The sequence below is a fragment of the Corvus kubaryi genome, unplaced genomic scaffold, assembly GCF_017639235.1.
Source record: "Corvus kubaryi isolate FWS band 111438036 unplaced genomic scaffold, C.kubaryi_AGA036_p1.0 split1-37296, whole genome shotgun sequence".
Lineage (NCBI taxonomy): Eukaryota > Metazoa > Chordata > Aves > Passeriformes > Corvidae > Corvus > Corvus kubaryi.
In genome coordinates, this window is record NW_024582075.1 from 17,805,307 (window position 1) to 17,824,632 (window position 19,326).

At 42.5% G+C, this 19,326-nt stretch overlaps 1 protein-coding gene across 2 annotated transcripts; it reads right to left on the minus strand.

Annotated features, from left to right (window-relative positions):
- Positions 1 to 951: 951 nt before the first annotated feature.
- Positions 952 to 15,751, minus strand: KCNV2 (potassium voltage-gated channel modifier subfamily V member 2). Of its 2 annotated transcripts, none has more exons than XM_042012763.1 (2): positions 10,607 to 15,751; positions 952 to 7,390 (listed from the first exon to the last, which is right to left on the minus strand). In XM_042012763.1, exons 1-2 carry the CDS (start codon positions 11,780 to 11,782, stop codon positions 7,112 to 7,114), a joined length of 1,455 nt encoding a protein of 484 aa, XP_041868697.1. In that variant the 5' UTR covers positions 11,783 to 15,751; the 3' UTR covers positions 952 to 7,111. The 2 variants fall into 2 exon arrangements, with proteins under 2 accessions (XP_041868697.1, XP_041868696.1); XM_042012762.1 differs by having other exon boundaries at positions 10,364 to 15,750.
- Between the last annotated feature and the right edge of the window lie 3,575 nt (positions 15,752 to 19,326).

Consider the following 19,326-nt stretch of genomic DNA (forward strand, 5'->3'; position numbering starts at 1 on the left):
GTCTCCCAAAGGATTGTGGGTCTACTTTTCCTCACCATGACTCCAAAGTAGTCACCTTTCCAGGGAGTCCTGCTGGGCGAGTGTGAAATCTTTTATCTCAGCAGACATCCCTCCAGGGCAGTGGCTGGGCATATCCCACACTAATCTATCATAATGGGTCCTCCACCTTTTGTCTCATCCCTGCAACTCTGCATTTCAGCAGTTCAAGTTTTCCTTGACATGATTTTTTACTTGTAAATGTATACAGAGGGTCTAACTCATTTTGCTGTAGCATCAAAGAAGCCAGTAGGGTTATTACTTATAAGCTGTTCTATGGGGAGGGACTGAGGGAAGGGAAAGTCATTGATGGCTGGAAAACTGCAAAGTATGTGAGTTAAACTCAGATATCAGCAGTAATTCCTTGCATATGCCCGACTTTACATTATGTATCTTTGTGATTTTCCTCTTGCAGTAGTCATATTGAAGTTTTGTCAAGGGCCGTACTGGTTGAAGTGGATTTAACCATCTTGTCGTCTGCTGTCATGGAAGACGATTTTAATTGCTGGGTTTATATATCTTTCAATCAGAACGTGTCTTAGAGATACACTTGTGCTTTACACAGTGCAAAAATCCTACAGATTCTCTAGTTTGCACTGTCCTCCCCAGCGCTGGTTCTGTCTGTCGTTCAAGTATCTTGTCGGTCTTGTGCTCTAATGAGAGTGTGTCTACATGGATTACATCTTTTACTAGAATTTAAAACCAAAAATAAAATGCATACAGGAGGGAGCTACAGGACCTCTGGGTATACAGGCATAGACAAGCAGGTGCTATAAGCATTGAATTAAGAAGTCATCAAAAAGTTTATATCTGTTTGCAAAACAGATAAAAATAAAACACTTCTGGGGGAAAAAAGAAAACCAAAGCAAACCAACCAACCATCACTACCATCACCAAAAAAAGCCAACAAAAAGAGAAAACCAAACCAGGGGTTGTAATTTTAATGATAGACTAAATTATAAGTATTTCTGAGAAAATATTTTTTGCGGAAAAGAGTAATAAGATAATATGAGAGCTGGTTCAGTATGTTGCAGTTGATAAAATTTCTGCTCCCAAGCTGTGGGGAGATGAAGAACATCAGCTGCCACAACACTTGCTATGAAGTCATCTTCACAGTGTGGTGATAGCACAGTTTTCAAGGCAGTTGTTCTTATGGTTGAAAGGCTCTCAGAGGCTGTTTTACAAATTGATGCCACCCATTTTTCTATGTAGGCATTTTCAATTTTTATGGGTTTTTTCCTCTGTTTATATGAACAGGAAAAAATATTTAGGGCCTCTTCCTAATTCCGTATCTTTTGATAGTGGATAGTGAAAAAAATAGGCAGTACCAATTAAAGACATTTGAGATATGTCTGAATTATTTCTCTTCAAAAGAATTAAAAATGGTTGAACTTGTACATTATTGTAAACACTCCACCCTCGGTGACAAAACTTCAGGCTTTTGGTAGACTACCTGAGGAGGATGCAGCACAGCTGGCTAACATGGCTGGTAGCAGGCACCAGATATTGTTAAGGAAAAGGGGAATCTGGCAGCCTGTAACCTCTGAGTGGCAGCAGTGAACAATGTTCCATGCCAGGAGCTGTTCTTCCCACGGGGGGACCCACTCAGCTACTTTGCCCTGCTCTAAAGAGGCTCCTCATCACAGCGGAAGGTGCTGTCACAACCTGCCTGTGACTTCCTAAATTTTCCTGAACTTCTGGAATGTACTGGTTTTGGGGTTTTTTGCTTGTTTGTTGTGTTGTCCACTGTGGTGTGTTGCCATCGTTTCCCCATCTTCCCCCCCGCCCCTGTCAGAATTGATGGCCTGAAGAACAGTTATTAAGTGGTGGCAAAAGACTGGCTTTAAAGAATGGTACTTGCTTATCTGCTTTCTAATGATGGCAAATTCTTTTGCTTACAAATCGAGCAAATCCACTTCAGGAGTTTGAATGACAGTACAGAAAATTTCATAGAGTAGAACTAGACTCTGACAAGTTTTATTTAAAAACCTTGATAATGTCTATCTCAGGACTTACTTGTAGATAGCTTTAATTTTTCTCAGCATATTTCCATTAAAATACCTAAGTACATAAAAAACGTCTACCTCTGACCTTTCCCTATTTTAGTCCTAGATAAAGGGCTGGATTACAGTCAAAAGGCATGTAATTTTTATACTACCAAATAAAGAAGTCAATAAAAGTTTTGTAATAGTAGATAAGCATATTTTTGCATGACATAAAACTGGAATGGTCTAAACAGTTGAAGCTATTTTTTAAGCAAGGTGACAATTTTTATTTCTTAGTCTTACTGATAGTAATTACGTTTCATCAAAAACCTTTAATATTCCTAGCTGATATTTAAAAAATTTCACTTACTTTACTTAAAATATTTAAAGACTGAATATTGCTATTTGCCTTAGAAACCTGGGAATAGTACCAGATGCCTATTAATCGGTGGTGTACTGTAGCTACCCCTTCAAGTGCTATCTTTCTGAATGAGAAAAGCAAACAGCTCCTGAACTGCGCTGAGAAAGTGATGTTCTTCTAAAACAGGATTTGTGCAGGAGCATATTCTAACTGGAGTTCTTTCCACTCTCTCATGTAGGGACAGACTCTACATTTCTACTACCCCCCCCCATATTTTTTAAAATTTTTTCTCTTCCCCTTTCTTTCTTCTTTTATTTTTTTCCTTTTTCCTTTTCTTTTCTTTTCTTTTTCATCCCCCTTTCCCCCCCATAATTCCCAGTCCTAAATTAAGTAGAAGAAACAATGCTTCGTTCTCCTAAAATGAAGCCATCCAGATAAACTGACTGTTTCTTAGTCTTACAGCGAGAGCATGTTTGCTAAGTCTGTAGTGAAACATAATGATGGAATACATTTTCCTTCTCCCTCTGGGTCTCATTAATATCTGCAATTAGTTAAAATAGAAGACTTTACCATGGCCATATTTAGAGAGATTTCTTATTTCTCAGTGGTTTGAGATTCCTCCGTCCTGTTTCCCCAAAACCTTAGTTATGCCGAATTAGCATCTCATAAAAGAAGACTGTCTACTTTAATAGTGTTGCCCATCTTTGTTGTGTTTAAGCATGTTTTCCCTTGATGTGTTATTTCAAAACCTTTTGATTGCCAAAGCCCTATGGAATTCAAGTAACCAAGACAATCACGACTCTCCTCAATTGTTCTTGGATGTCATCATGTCTACCACTTGCCTGTTTCCTTTTTGACTAATTTAGGGACAGTGATGCCACTGAAAGTCTTCATGGATGTTGCACAATAAATTAACAGAGTCCTCTGCGGGGAACATTGTGTCAACCACAAAGAAAAGGCAAAAATGCTTCATGCTCTTTCAGAACCAGCTGATACAGGTTTGCACAGCCTTCGGCAGGTTCTCAAAAGTCTGTTCTGTGGGAATATGAACTTGTCCCTTCCTCTGAGCTGGCTGGAGGTCCACTTTGAGTGGTAGGAGCAGGAGAGACTTTGTGGGAGGACCTTGCTTGTTCCCATCTACACGGAGTGTAGAAAGTGCTGGCACTGACAGAGCCTTGAGCAATCCAGGCACTGTCTGGCTCCTATAATGGTACCTCAAATTTAGGCATAATCCTTCCTATTGAAATGCACAGACTTATGCTTGTCACCCCTAAAATAAGAATAGTTAAGCCAAAGGCAGAAAGCTACATAAAATAATCCAGAGAAGAAAATTACAAACCTTTGGGAAAAAAACCTTACCAAGTACTATCTTCTAATTTTCTGGAGTGTGCTTTACTCCACTAAGCACCCATTCACTTCCCCAATGCAGCAGGGCAGGGCTGACAGGTATTGCAAAACAAAACCCAGCAACTTTGTGTAGTCTGATACTTAGGGTCTCACTGCCAGAGGTGTGTCCTCTGGACTGCATACTTCTACCATGTACCTTGTGCCAGCTCTAGTGCTAGTCAGAGCTCTCAGCACGGAGCTTGGTCATGAGTCAAGTGAGAATCTATTCCCACTCCTGCGAAGAGTCACATCTGTGTGCTGAGTAAGTGCACAGAGTAGTCAAGACGGTACCAAAGCCGTCTGTGAGATGGTGGGGCTGGATGAAGGGTGAGGGGGCAAAGTGCATTGAGAAAAAAGAGAGTTGAGCAGTTGCTAGGTAAATTGAGCTGCCCAAAGTGTGATGGCCTTGGTGCTCAGTGCACCCAAATGGGATCTGGTGGTACCGGTCACAAAGCCTTGTGCTTCTGAAGGGACAGAAATCATTCTCCTCTGTGTCTGGCAGTATTTTGGCCCATAGCCATTAGCCTGTAGGGTACTCTAAGTAAGAGTTTTACCTTCATGTGGCTGTAGTGTGTGGAGACTCTGGATTCCTTCCAAACTAAAGCCATCAACTAAAGATTGCTTGGGCCAGAGGAGACTGAGTGTTTAGGAAGTGTTTGGACTTTGCTGCTTGGTCAGGATACTTCCATAGCTCTTTTTTGAAGCAAGGCCTGTGACACACTCCTTTCCACCCAGCTAAGTGCTGGAAATACCGAGCTATATGGTCTTTCTTTTACTGTCACCTTGTGGGCCATTATTTACCTGGTGCAAAGTGGAACATATTCAACTAGAGGGGTGCAGGAGACCCTCTCCATTTGAACAGTCAGAGCTGCATTTGAACAGTTAGAGCAATACTGTGGGATTTGTGCATTGAAATCTTACTGAACAGATAAAGCATTTGCCAAGGACATTCAATTCTGACTCCTGATTAAGATACAAGACTCCTTTTTTGTCTGCTCATTTTTGGTGTGGAAAACCTATTTCATTGCATGCCTTCAAAAATACCTGCTTGAATAGGTCCTGCAGGTGAGGCAAGTGGGTGGAAAACAAAACTAGTGATCTTTGTCATGTCTGAGGCTGTGACAAAGTCCAGTCTCAGCAGAGTTAGTGCTCAGGCTCTGGATTTCTGTAGGTGGCAAGAAGCTGCTGAGCCTGCCATGCAAGGCTGAGCATCTGCGTCCCATCTGCATGGTCATGCAAGTATGAATTCCTTCAGCAAAGAAATTGATTTACAGTGTCCCCTTTTTTTGAAAATCCAGTAATCAGATTTTAAATGCTTTTAATGGCTCTAACTCAATTTGCATGTTGAAAATAAAGCATAGTTGTGTTTTTGCATGCTTGTACTTGTCACCTCACTGAACTGCAGTAAGAGGTTTCCTGTGGTTCCTGGAAGCTTCTTGTCCTGTTGTTGCTGTGCAGAAGTGCTATGCAAATTCCCTAGAGCCAAAGCAAAGCAGCTATTCTTCTCAGTGAGTGCCAGGATTGTGCCTGCTGCATTGTGTGCAGTCCAGAACAGCAAACATCTATCACACTGAACTCCCAGGGCTCAGCTGTGCCTTAAAGACATGGTTTAGCTTTTAACAGAGCTGATCAGCACACAGTGTTCTGACTGTCATTCCTAAAGAACAAAATGACAGATGGGCTTATGATACGTTTGTCTGGAGGTAGAGAATGAGAAGAGCAAGTTGGTTACTAATTACCTTCCCACCACTGAAAGGAGAAACGTCCCTGTGCTTGACACAATTCGCATGGAAGTGTCAAAATTAATGAACTTTTTCACCCTCAGCTGTCCCAGAGTGAGCTTCACACCATTGTGTCCCATGTGGCCCTGAGATTAGAATGCAGCCATTTGCATTCATCAGAGCAGCACAGACACAGCGTGAGAGTTCAAGAGTTTTCAAATGCATCTCTGTCATCAGGATGCTTTGCAACAGGAGTGCCTGCTGAGTAACAGCCATGGGTCGTGTCAGTGCATTGTTACCATTGATCCTTTTCATTAGACTTTTTTTCTTTAAGATCTTTGCATCTGATTATCAAAAAAATAATTTTTCTTTCAGATCTGTTATTCTGATTACTGTTTCTGAATTGGTATGACTGCTCTTATGTAAAAAGAATATTCCTGATAGTCTCTGAAGTAATACATAAAACTGCAATTCCATTAAATTTTTGTTAGTTTTATTTGTTATTTAAGTTTTGGGGTGAATTTAGACACATGAGAAATCCCATCCAGCTGTGCAAGAAGACACAGTAATCTCAGGACATAAAGTACTCCTGGGGGTGAGCTAAGTGTCAGGATTGTGTCCCTAATGGCTGTATGTACCAGACAAATTATCTTGATTTTAAATTATATTTAAAATTGGTTACAGTTAAGTGCTGATAAGATCCTTTGTATGAACAGTCTTTATGAGTTACTACCCATTACATATTTCCTTTGATTATTTTTTAAATACTGCCTTAATACTTATGTCCTATGACAGGTCTATTATTCTAACAATTCAATCAGTAGATATATTAAATACTGCAAAATGAATTATCACTTAATCCTATACCTAAAAATGATTTGGTTTGGAAATTTTTAAAAAATTGATCAATGAGATTTATCAACTCAGACTCCAGAATTCTTCACTAGTTCTTGTCATACTGAAAGATGATTATTGAGATGGGGTGGGGGGAAATGCTAAAAGCAGTGCAATGCTTGACTAGGCATGAAAATAGGAATCATTTGCAGGGCGGCATTTGAAAAATAAAATTGAAACAATGAAGCATAGCTATCTGGCAATGGAAACAGAGTCTGACATCTTAAGGAGTCTAGCTGCTGCTAATGTTTAGATAAGTACCCTAGGCCATTTTCCTCTATTGGAAAGCTGATGCAAAACCAATTTAAGTGATGCAGTCAGTGTATTGGGTATTCTGTTTGTTTAATTTTTGAGACTGCCTTAACAGCAGTAAGGTGGCTGACCCTTAATGACAGCAACTTGTTTTCCCTTTGTACAATTATCGCAGGTCTTTATTGGCAATCTAATCAGTAGCAAGGGGTTAGATCTTTGCCTGGGACTAATTCAGAGTGTTTAATCTGAAGGAGGTAATTTCAGAGAGTGCTGAAAGTGCTGCTCACAGTCTTCAGAGTTAAAAAAATCTGTTGTTGTAATCTGAGCCTTTTTAGTTTTGAAAACACCCCCCTTTGAAACAGATTTCAACATCTACTTTTTGTTACTTTTGGCCTTTTTTGTTTATCTTTTGGCTGATCTGTTTTTATTCTTTCTCCTCCAACTTCTTTGTTGCCTCCCAATAGCCAAATCACAAACTATTGTTGCTGTGACAAAGGGTGGGATGCACCCTCACCACAGCACTCATATATTTTCCTTATGGCTCTCCTTGTGAAGTCGACCTTCCCTCTTTCTTTCTTGAGAGCTGTGTACTCGTATGCCTTCAGCTTGCTGTAATAGTCTGAGAATTTATTGTAGAGGATGGAGATGGGCATGCCATTCAGGATTATTCCAAAAGCAATGCAGAGGAAAGCAAACAGGCGACCAAGGTGAGTTTCTGGACACATATCTCCATATCCCACTGTAGAGATGCTGACCTACAGGCAAACCAACATTAAACCTCATTAGCTGAGAAGAAATACACAGACAGATATGCTCACTGATCAGGGACAATGTTAAAGTTAGCTCTTTTGTACTTTGCATTGTAAATCTGAAATACTCTGTGCTGCTTTTTTCTTTTTCTTTTTTTTGGTGTACCATCTATCTCATGCAAAACATCCCTAATTAAAAAAAAAAAAATTAAATCCCTCTCACGAAGTAAAGAAAGACAATGGTTTGACACCATTCAGGAAGATTTTTAGATTTTTGCCCTGCAGAGGAAATTCCCAGACAATTTCCACACCAGCCTGTCCAGAAGGTGAGTTTGCTTGGCTGTAGGGAGAGGAGACATCTGGCTCACTGACCATGCAAATCCACTGATAGCTGCAACCCTGCTCCCTCATCGTGTCACTTGGAACAGATGTCCTGTTTCTAAATCCAGTGTGTTGATAAAACCCTGTATTTGGGCCTCGTTCTGTGGGTTATATTTTGAGTCTTACCTTTGTTTGTCATATATATTTTAGGATGGTGTTTAGTATATTTGTTTTATATGAATCACCATCTCATTGTATACATGGCTTCACATTTTTCTTCTCAGCCAATATAATTTTCTCTTTCTAGCCTATAGATACCTGAGGGAACTATGTTACGGATCCAGTGCTACACCAAGTACTGAAATATCTTCTTTGTAAAATTCAGATCAAAATTAATGGATGTTTGATTATGGAGCTGCTACATATGAAGGGTGTACTCCCAAATAGTCAACATAAGATAACTCCTAATTTATATAGTTCCACTGCACACATCTTGATATTTTATAATTTTTGCACTTAGTAAATATAACTTACTTTTCTCTGGCAGGTAAAACTTGCAGGTTTCTGTCACCTATCACTTTCTAGTCTGTGCAAGGGATCTTTTTCAGCCAGTGGATTTTATTTAGTTTTTTTTCACAGTGTCTCAACACACTCTGTGTATCTGTTAACAGTAACCTAAAACTCTGACAGAAATAAGCCACAGACAGTAGGACTTTCACCGTAATGCCCTTGTGGCTTTAACACTGAAATAAGTCTTCAGAAATCACTGTGTACAGTTTGCTATCCTCTAACACGCTAAATGGAATGATATTTCAAATGAAGAAAGCATTAGGGTACATGAGAGAACACTGGGTGAGCACATTTTTAGGATGCACTTGGTGCTTCCTGTGGAATAAAAAGGATTAGTGATTTGGTTTAATGGAAATTAAGTCACTGGATTTGAATGATAATACAGGATAAATATCTCCAAAAATAAATACTGAGATGAAGGCAAGATGTTTATCTCCACCAGCCAGGACAAAAATGTTATTCTGTGATAATGTACTGTACCACTGGCATAGTCTTATACATTGCCTGTAACAGTTTAGGAGGGATACTTCTCCTGCATATGTGAAATGGTGAATGCTGTTGGATTTTTATAAAATTTGAATGATCTAGATATTTTAATTTACAGTCTTAAAGAACTAAAAGGCTTTAAAAAGTATTTTGTGCTTTGGAATTGCAATGTGAGTGATACAGCTCCTTCAAATGTCTTTGAAGACATTTGCTCAGCTAAATAGGCCTTTTTCCCCTAGTCATATAACTTTCTTAGGAATATCTAAATGATTATGGTGTCACCAGTTTGCAAAAATGAGCCCTAAAGATTTGGCATATAACCTGCATGCTCAGAAAAGAAAATATTTTAGCAATGTATGAATCACCAATGTTTTCATAGGCTGCCTATATCACTACAAGATGATTGTGAAGGTCACATTAAAGGACCCTTTCCTTTTTTCACTGATTTTTCCATCCTTCCATGGCCCAGCTTAAAGGATTTTCAGCACAGTTACATAAATGCATGTGCACATATAAATGTATGTATTTATGCTTGTCTGTAAGGCTTTTTTTCTGCCATGTGCTGCATATGTGTGGTAAACCACCACACTTCATTGGCCATGGCTGAACCAGAGGTGCAGACATGGGCTCTGGGGTGGCTGGCCAGGAGAAGTGACCTTGGATGGGTTGGGATTACTGTCTGGTGGGCCCCATATGCAGCTCTGTGCATCCAGTGTCTGTGCTGATCAACCAACATGAGATGTTCTAACTCATATTCAGTCTATTTGCATGGACTTTTTTCTCCAGGGAAATGACTAGGATAGAGCCAGACCCATAGCCAGGCCCAGGGGTCAGAAGTGCTCCTGGGGCCCTCCATAATAATGGTCTGTGGAGGCCAGCATCAGCTGTTGCAAAACAAAGTGTGTGTGACAATAGCCTAGGACATGCCTTAGGGTTATAGACAGCCAAGATATGGGTCCTCAGCATGTACAATGTCTAGCTACATCTAGGATGTTATAAATACACACATCCTCTGCAGCACAACAGAACACAATCTCTTGTGTAAAACAGTTGTTGGTCCTAATGGACTTTTAACAGCCAGAGTTCTGGGACGGCTTTCACTCTTAAAGTTTAAGTGATCTGACTATAATTAATAAACTCTGTCTTACGATCTTGCAGTTGTATGATAGGTCACAGAAGATCTACAAATAGAATAAGAATGAAAACCCTGTGTCCATCTGTAACTAGATAGCCTAATGCATGCATTTTTTCCCGCTATTGTTTTGGCAACACTGACAATGGCATTAAATGGGGAAATGCTTTTCTTTCCTGTCTCTTCGCCCACTTCTTCTTTAAAAGTGAAAATACTTTCTGCATTTGGAGATATGGGAATTTCAACACTGTCTGCCTGATTAAGCCTTGATTTAAGCTTACAGAGAGGTGAATGAGTGCGTGTATGGGGGTGTGTGTGTGAGCTTATGTCCTGTAAGCTCGGAATTCAGACCAGATGTTCACTGATCTGAGCCTGCTATTTTCAAGATTGTCAGCAACTCCAGCAAGGAAGGGGAGGGGAAGGAAGGGAGGGTCTCTGGCTACCCAGCAAGGTAAGATGTGTTTACTTACAGCAGCCCACCACCAAGCATGAGGAATGCTGGTGAAGTTGGTACTGGACACATCGTGCTCCACTGTGTAGACCATGGCAGAGAAGGCAAAGATGCCCATAGCAATGAAGAGCAAAAGGCAGCCCACCTGCTGGTAGCACTGGCGCAAGGTAAAGCCAAAGGCACGCAGCCCTGTGGAGTGGCGGGCCAGCTTGAGGATGCGGAAGATGCGCATGAGGCGCATGATGCGAAGCACTTGTCCTACCTTGCTCACCCGTCCCACCTTCTCGATATCGTGCTCGTGCTGGGAGCCCCGGCCCCGGGGCTGGTCATCATCAGTAAAGCATTCAAGCAGCAGCTGCAGATAGAGGGGCAGGATGGCAATGAGGTCTACTGCGTTGAGGGCACTGCTGGCAAAACGGCGCAGATCTGGAGTAGAGACCAAGCGCAGCAGGTACTCCAGAGTGAAGAATGCAATGCACAAGGTCTCAACATGCTCCAAGACAGGCCGACTATCCCCACTCTTCCAGCCTACCTGCTGCATCTCCTCTACTGTGTTGAGTGCCAGGGCCACCACAGAGATGAGCACAAAGAAGCTGGAGGCCACGGCCATCACTTTGGCAGTGACAGAGGAGAAGGGCTTCTCCATGAGGTTCCAGAGGCGCCAGCGCTGAGGGCCGTAGTAGCGCATGTGGTGGAAGAGATGCTCATTCTCCTCAGCCTCTGCCTGGGAGCGCAGCTCCCGCTGGACCTTCAGCTGCTCACTCAGCTCGTCCCGGCGCTCCTCAAAGCAAATGCGGCAGCAGCGGGGTGTGTATTTGAGACGCACGCCCCAGTAGCTCAGCTCCTCCAGGAAGCTACGGGGGCACAGCTCGTCCCGCACCCGTAGCACCCCCGAGGCATAGAAATTGTACACCAACTGGAAGACAGCTGGGTCCCGGTCAAAGAAATACTCATCGACCTGGGCAGTGTAGTCATCGCACAGGCCCAGCTGGCAACGACGGTCGGTGGAGGTAGCCAGGCGGCCCAGGCGAGTCTTGGGATAGATGGCCACTGCCTGGTAAGTGAGGCGGTAACTTTGGCCACCAACGTTGATATTCAGCATGGATGGAGCAGATGCCATGGCTGGGGCTCTAGAGGAAAGAGCAGGGGAACAAGGAATAAATGATGAGGCCTTGCTTTCTCCCTTAAATGCATCTTCATGTGGCCATTTTCCTTGTTCTTTCTCTTCATCTTCCTCATCTTCATCATCCACATAATAGTTGTAATGCCCCTCAGGTCCAAGTTGCAGTAGGGGCTGGGCGCTCAAGGGAGTGGTGGCAGAGGAACCACTCTGGTTGTCTACATGAATGACTTCCTTAGGGAGGATGTTTGGTGCTTCCATCTCTCTGCCTTTATGTTTTAGGAAAGGAAACTCTTGCTGCCTGTTAAACTGCAACATAGTATTATTCCTTGCTCTTCTCCCCTCTGCATTCACCCGATTAAACAGTTAATACCAGTCCTTTTCAACACTGCAAAAGCTGACAACCTGGTTTTCTTCTCTCTTTATCTCAGTAATATCATGCACAGCAGTGGTTCTGCATATTTCTCCCTGCCAGCTACCACTCCAGTTGTTGTGAAAGCTCTGTGTGGGATATAGACACATGAAGACTGCTGTTGACTGTTTTAATCTTGCTGACAGCAAAGATCTGAGTGCTTAGAGGAAGGGATTTAAGGGCTATTATCCTGTTCAAACCTCGTTTCCCTTAGGCTGTGACGTGAATGATTATGGATCCATAAATCTATGAAAAATCAGTAGGGGGGAAAAATTCCTGAAGTTTTATTGCTAATAAAATGCACACATTTTCCTATTTCAAGTACATATGGATTAAAAATAATCTCAAATAAAAATGTATGAGGAGTGCAGAGAGAGAGAACGTTACAGATTTCTTTCATCCTCATGAGCATAGCATGGCTTGGTTTTCTTTAATGAAAATAATGAATAATAGATATGCAGATAAAGGGTAGGAACTCACTGGAATAGCTATTAAAATGTTTTCAAAAGATGAGCAAATAGAAGTAATTTCATTTTATTCAGAGTTAGGATACCTCCATTTGGTTAAGAGCTGAGGAATGTTGCGGTCTGTGCCTGAAGCTTTGGATGTGCTCTGGGAGTGCAGGTCTGATGCTCTGCTGGGCTCAGTAGGAGTGAAGGGCAGGGGTGTGAAGGGGTTTCCAGCTTTAAACTCTTCATGAGCTACTGAGAAACAGCATAAAGCCACTCTTGTTTCTCTCGCAGATCATGTTAGAGTAGTATAACGCTGCAGTGGGTAACTAGCAGGACAGGAGAGATGCTTTCCCTGTGTTTGAATGAATCTTCAGCTCTGGTTGGGCTGGCACCAGCAACTCCTGTAACAACAAGCATCCCAAAAACAGGTTATTTCCCCTTGTCACTGGGAGCACTTCAGCTAAGCTGGAGGTCCTGTAAAGCAGGGGATACACACAACAAAATATTGGTTCCTTGTGCATGCTCTTAGCATCTGACTTAAAACTTCTAAGCAGCAGCTCATTATCCCACCTGTATCCAGGCTGGTGCAGGGAGGGACAAGGCGCTGGAAAACTACTAGCTTTGGCAACACCCTCGCTGGTCTGGAAGGCCTCCCATTTGCAATCCTGTAGCCTGCTTTCCATTTGCAGCTCTCTACCCTTTCATGTAAGCTGCTGGGACAGTGTATCCCAGAGCTCCTGCAGCAGCGTTTTCACTTTGTTGTCCTCAAACTCCTGTTCTTCTGCACTGCTCTCATGTTCTTGCACCTGCAGAGTCCAATACTGTCATTTCGGTAGTGTCCCATGTGAAGCAATTGCTGTTGCTATGAGAATGTCTCCTTCTTCTTTCCTGTTCCTCTACCTCCAGCTGTAGTTTTTTGTATTTATATTGACTAGTTCTTGGAAGATGCCACAGCTGAGCATTTTGCAATACTTTTGTTCTCAGGCTTTATTCTTGTGAGTGGATCACACCAAACTGTTCAAGGTTTCTTTGAGTCACACTGTTTAAGGCCTGAATTATTTGTAATTCATATTTAACTCTGCTTGAAAGCGAATTTGTCTCCACTGCCTGTTCTCTTTCTTGATGCAAAAGAGACAAGGTCCCTATTAATAGGGTGTGTCAGTACCTCTTTGGAGATATCAACCTGCTTTTCAGTTTGCTTTGAGCATTAAACCATACCATGGTGAGTCCTTTGTATAGCAACCTTAATGCAAATTCATGTCCAGTTTCAAGGCTCTTTCTTTCTCCTAAGCAAACTAATTCAGACATAAGAAAAAGGGTAGTTTGCAATGCCATCATTTTAGTACCAAAAATTCTTGAATATTTCTTAATCAAGATCCAGGGTAGACTATAACCATATTCCTCATGCCAGCCTTTGCTGTTGCATTTAATTTTGCTTTTTGTCAGGCTCCCTGGTCTCATTTCTGAGAAGTATCCAGTAAGGCTGATTGCCCACTATTCGAGATAATTTCTTACACCATACTGCAGTAGCAGGAGCTTCTGCAGGGTGAATTTCATGACTGTCAGGCACCAGCTCCTCATGCACATGGACTCAGATCTTGGACATCATTACTAAGCAAAGCAAGGAAGATCACTGGCTTCTGTCTGCTCAGACTAATCTCTTTGACCTAAATATTCATGGGAACAGAGCTCTGGGACACCTGCTGCACTCTGCTCATACTTGTCTCTGACTGACAAAGTAGCTAAAATAAAATTGCTTCATGTATGTTCTTTATTTTGGGGTGGGAGTTGGTTCTGAGCTGCTAGATCCTCAGTCTAGATAAATAAGAAAATGAAGTGACCAGAAAGGACGCACTTTTTTTCCTTATCTATCTTATTCACTGTGCTGCTTTTCTTCATAAATGTCATTAGTAAGAATTGCATAACATCTCATATATGGGCTGCTTAGAGAGCTAGTTAGTAAAGTCTCTTGGGAATATATATATTTTTTTTTTTTGCAGTTATTTGAGTCCAGATATGCTTGTCCCTTTTCAAGAGCTGTCTTTTAAGAGTGCAGGAGCAGCCAAACACAAAGTGTTGAAATCCAAGTCAATGGGGCAGAAGGTTGGCTTGGTTGAGCAGTGAACTTAGATGGAGAAGGAAAGTGTATGTACACTGGAAGCAAGGTGACATGGGAGGATGACAGAGATGCTGCTCATCTCTGTGGAGAGAAAATTTGTGTGACCAAAACTCAGATAGAATTCAAGCTGTCCGGGATAAGCTGTGAAGGAAAGCAAGAAGAGCTTTTTTGGGTTTTATATATTAATTGCAAAAAAAGGATCAGAGATAACATCGGTCCATTTCTTGATGAGGTTCAAATAGGACTGCAGACACAGCAGAGAATGATGCCACCTTCACCTCTGTCTTCAACATCAATGGTGGGCTGGGATCCTTGGATCCCAGTGCTGGAAGACTGTCACTTGGGGAATGATAGATTCCCAGGCAATCCTGAAATTGTTTGAGTCTTGCTGTTTCAGTTGGGTGCACACAGGTGTATGGGGCCAGATAGGATTCTTTCCATGAAAGAACTGGCTGATGTACTTGGCAGGTCCTCTCTCCATTATATTTCATTTGTCTTGTGAGTCTGGAGATGTCTTAGTCAACTGGAACCTGGCAAAATTTGTCCAAATTTTCGAGAAAGATAAGAAGAAAACTCTGGAAATTGTAGGCCTGTCATTTTTATTGCAGCACCTGGTAAATTTATAGAGGAGGTTTTTCTGGGAGTTACTGAAAAACATTTAAGAGACAATGCAGTCATTGGTCACCAACAGACAGGGGTTCAAAAGGGAAAAGTCCCATTTGACCAATTTAATTTTCTTTTATCTTCAAGTAAACCATCTAGGTGACCAAGAGTAGATGTGGATTGTTTTTTATTTCAGCAGGGCTTTTGGTACTGTCTGCCACAGTACCCTGCTGGATAAACTGCCTGGCACACATCTAGTTGAGTCCATAATACATTGTGTGAGCAACTGGCCAATGAGTCGGGCTCAAAGGGTTTTGGTAAATGGTGTTATATCAGGCTGGTATCCAGGGACCAGAGGTTCCCCAGGGCTCCATTTTAGGGCCAGTGCTCTATAATGTTTTTATAAATGATCTGGATGCAGGGATTAAATGCACATGAAGTGTGGTAATGATACTACACTAGGAAAAGTTGTGGACTCCCTTGAGGGTAGAGAGGCCCTGTAGAGAAATCTGAGTAGATTAGAGATTGGGCAACTACCAACCACTAGAAATTAAACAAATTCAGTTGCAGGATTCTCCACCTGGGATGGGGGGATCCTGGAGGTACATGCAGACTGGAGGACAGCAGGCTTGGGGGAAGAGATCTGGGGGTTTGGGTTGGTGGCAAGCTGAACATGAGTCAGCAGTGCCCTGGCAGCCAGGAGGGCCAACCCTGTCCTTGGGGGCATCAGGCACAGCATCACCAGCCAGGCAAGGGAGGGGATTGTCCCGCTCTGCTCTGCTCTGGGGTGGCCTCACCTCCAGTGCTGGGGCAGTTTTGGGTGGCACAGAATAAGGACATTGAACTGTTAGAGTGTCCAGAGGAGTGTGAACAAAATGGTGAAAATCCTCAATAGCAAGACTGAGGCCACTTGGTCTCCTCAGCTTGGAGAAGAGAAGGCTGAGGTGACCTCAGGGCAACCTACAGCTTCCTCAAGGTGGGCAGTGGAGTGAGAGGTGCTGATCTCCTCTCTCTGGTGGCCAGTGATAGGACATGGGGAAATGGAATAAAGCTGCATCAGGGAAAGTTCAGACTGGACTGGACAACAGGAAAAGGTTCTTCATGGAGATAGTGGTCAGTGATTGAATCATGCTCCCCAGGGAAGAGGTCACAGCATCAAGACTGCCAGAATTCAAGGACTGTCTGGACAACATTCTTAGTCATATGGTTCAGTTTCAGGTAGTCCTGTGAGGAGCAGGGATTTGGATTTAGTGATTCTCACGAATCCCTTCCAACTTGAGATATTGTATGATTCTAGGATTCTACAGATAGAAGAAGAAATGTGAAAACTTAGCAGTCAGTAACATTGGAGAATGCTGTCCAATCAACCAGACAATGCTCTGGGTACCAGCTTCCTGAGAACAGGATTTTCACAAGAGAAAACAATAATTAAAATGGAAGACAGTCACGAGCAGATGAGTCTTTGTAAGCCTTCATTTCTAGGAGTGCTGACTTTTCCAGGATAGGGGACTGCATAGTTGTAATGCTCTTTCACTGAGCAAATCAGCTTCAAAATTGAGCATATGTGCTTTGTCTTGGTTTAAAGATAAGACAGTTTTAAAATTAAAATTACTTTAAAGAATTTATATGATCCTGTAGGGCCTCAGTGGATTAGTTCCTACCTCATAAGGAACATTTCATAGATTAGTAGTTTTTTAAGGTCAGGAAAGGCCTGTAAGATCATTTTTTCTGACTTACTTGAACAATAGCCTCAGAACTTCACTCAGTAATTTTGCCCTTCTGCATGTTTCAAAGGGTCCAGCCAGGCTCTTTCCTTAACATCCAGTGACTTCTGAAGCTAAGTTAATGTCTTGGTTTTGAAAGACAGGTGTCTGCTAAGGAAGGCAGAAGCCTCCCTTGAAGTGGCAGATGGCTTCACAAACCCCTGGGCAGCCGATCCCGGTGTCCAGCCAGACCCTCAGGAACAGCAGACTGGAACGGCAGGCTGGAGCAGCAGGCTGGAGCAGCAGGCTGAACACAAATCCCAGAGGACAGATGAGGTGAATCCAAACAGGGAACCCCCCGGAGGTCGGGCAGGGAGGCTGGGCACAGCCACAACGCAGCGAAGGCTCGAAGCAGCGGCGGGGCAGGGCGGCCACAGCCCGGCCTCCAGCGGGGCAGGGAAGGCGGGCCATGGATCCTGGGATCTTTCTCCGCAGAAAGAAAAACGGCCGAAAAACACCAGCAGCTTCTCCCTCCTAGAACGCCGAGAGCGAACTGACCCCACACCCAGGTGAAACAAAGGAGTAGCCAAGCACACCCCACCCGCAGTGGGTAGCTCTTTGTTTTCTTAAGTATCCAATGATCAGCGATTTGTTCCCTTAGCAACATGTATAGGGGAGGAAAAATTCCTTTAACAGAAAAAAACTAGGACTAAACTAAAACCCCAACAGTTGACCATGTGGAAAATACTGCTAATGGTGATTATTAAGAATGTAATAATTAATTATGTCCTGTTTATCATTTTAGAGCACTCAAGAAACATAATAGGGCTGAAAGTAGACAGACTGATTGCAGCGTCTGCTAAAACTGTAAGGAGTGACTCAGCAAGTAAGAGAATTAAGATTCTGTTCTTTCTGCCTCTCCACATACCCATATTTTGTAAAGAGTGATTATCAAAAAAAAAGAAAATTGAATAAAATTTTTTTAAATCTTGAGCTAGAGCTTTTCCAAAATAGCAGATCTGCGCAGAGCTGAAGCAACATTCACTCTACACTCAGTTCAATTAGTTAGATTCAAATGCAAGCAGGTGAGTAAGAGGATCCTTTCTGCTCTGTCACTTCAAGTGTCTTTGCACCCTACCACCCTGGCAGAATTTCTCAGCAATCAGAATGCCATGTTGTTGCTAAACAAATGCTTGCCTGCTCATTGCTTACTCTATTTCTGCTTGTTTGGTTTTCTTTTTCCCTCACTTGCCAACCCTGCTGCCACAGTCACAGAGACAATGCTTAGAAAAGATGATTAGGGGGGAAGAGAGGGTAATTGAGGGGTGAGATAATCAGCATCACCTAGTTTACCTCTACCTGCGTCCAGGGAAGAGCTCATGTACCTGTGCAATCCTCTTTCTTCACGCATCAATGTTGCCTTCATGTGGAAGGCAAAAGACCATAGAGTGCCAGCTACAGACACAGGCATGAGGCAGAGGGACAGACTGAGGTCATTGTCTTGCCACCTGAGTATTTAGGCTGTGTCTTCTAGGGCAGCAGCACTGATGTATGTCCAAGGGCTGTACCAGCTGACTGCAGCAGCGTACCAGAGACCCAGAGCCCAGAGACCCAGGATGGATGACATGCACTCCCACTGCTGTCATGTATCAGTGTGCCCTTGTCGGTATCTATTTCCACCTCTGCCGCTCTATGCTACCACTTTCCTCTCCCAGTGAACTTCTGCTTACTGTTGTAAATTACAATTTTGTTAAACAGATAAACCCACAGTGTTTAGGTGCTTCAGCAAGTCAATATGTTACAGCAGCGAACACACATGAAAATGTGGCACACACAAAAACAACAGTACCATATTGTTCTAGCTTAGTGAGTTCATAAGCCTTTTTTTACAGATGGGATGTTGAAGAACAAAGTGATTTAACCTCGAAACAAGCAGGAGAAGAATAAACCAGTATTTTCTGTATTTTATATTGCTGGGCTTTCCACTGGGCCTTGCTTACTGTATGTGTTGGCTCATTCATAAACATCAGTAGCTCTTCAGATGGAGGCAACAGGTGCCAGCCCTACAGTGAACACAAGCAAACAGACAAAGCACACAACAGCAGCGGCAAGAGTAATTTTACTGAATGAGTGGGAATGAATATCAACTATATGTAGAGAAATGGGAAATATGCTGGAAGCAGAGACCAAGTCATGACAGCAACACATTGCTACAGGTATGGGAGGAGTGACTTGTGCAATCAACAGGCTTTATGTTTTCTGAGCATGTCAGATTTATTGGAATAAACACTTCTCTTTCTGGCAGAGTTGCCAGTTTTGCTTTGAGAATCTTTTTCATACCACTGAAAGAGAGGAAGCATTGATACATTTATGCAGTGTTTCCACTTCCTCTCTCTCCCAGGAATTTACATTTCTGGGGTGGTTTTTTTTGTTTTGCTGTTCCTTTGTGTATGATAGAGGCACTTTTTCCTGGCAGCATGTAGTAATACAGTGCTTTATTTTCAATATGAGAGGACCTTGCAAAACAGTAGTGCCATTATACCTATAAAAAAATCTAAAAATCAACAGCAATA

Excerpts from the sequence above, each read along its gene's own strand:
- KCNV2 (XM_042012762.1), bottom strand. The coding sequence starts at position 11,782 with ATGTTGCAGTTTAACAGGCAGCAAGAGTTTCCTTTCCTAAAACATAAA. Across the intron at positions 7,391-10,363 it reads ATGCTTGGTGGTGGGCTGCT|GTCAGCATCTCTACAGTGGG; the intron begins GTAAGTAAACAC and ends GTTTGCCTGTAG.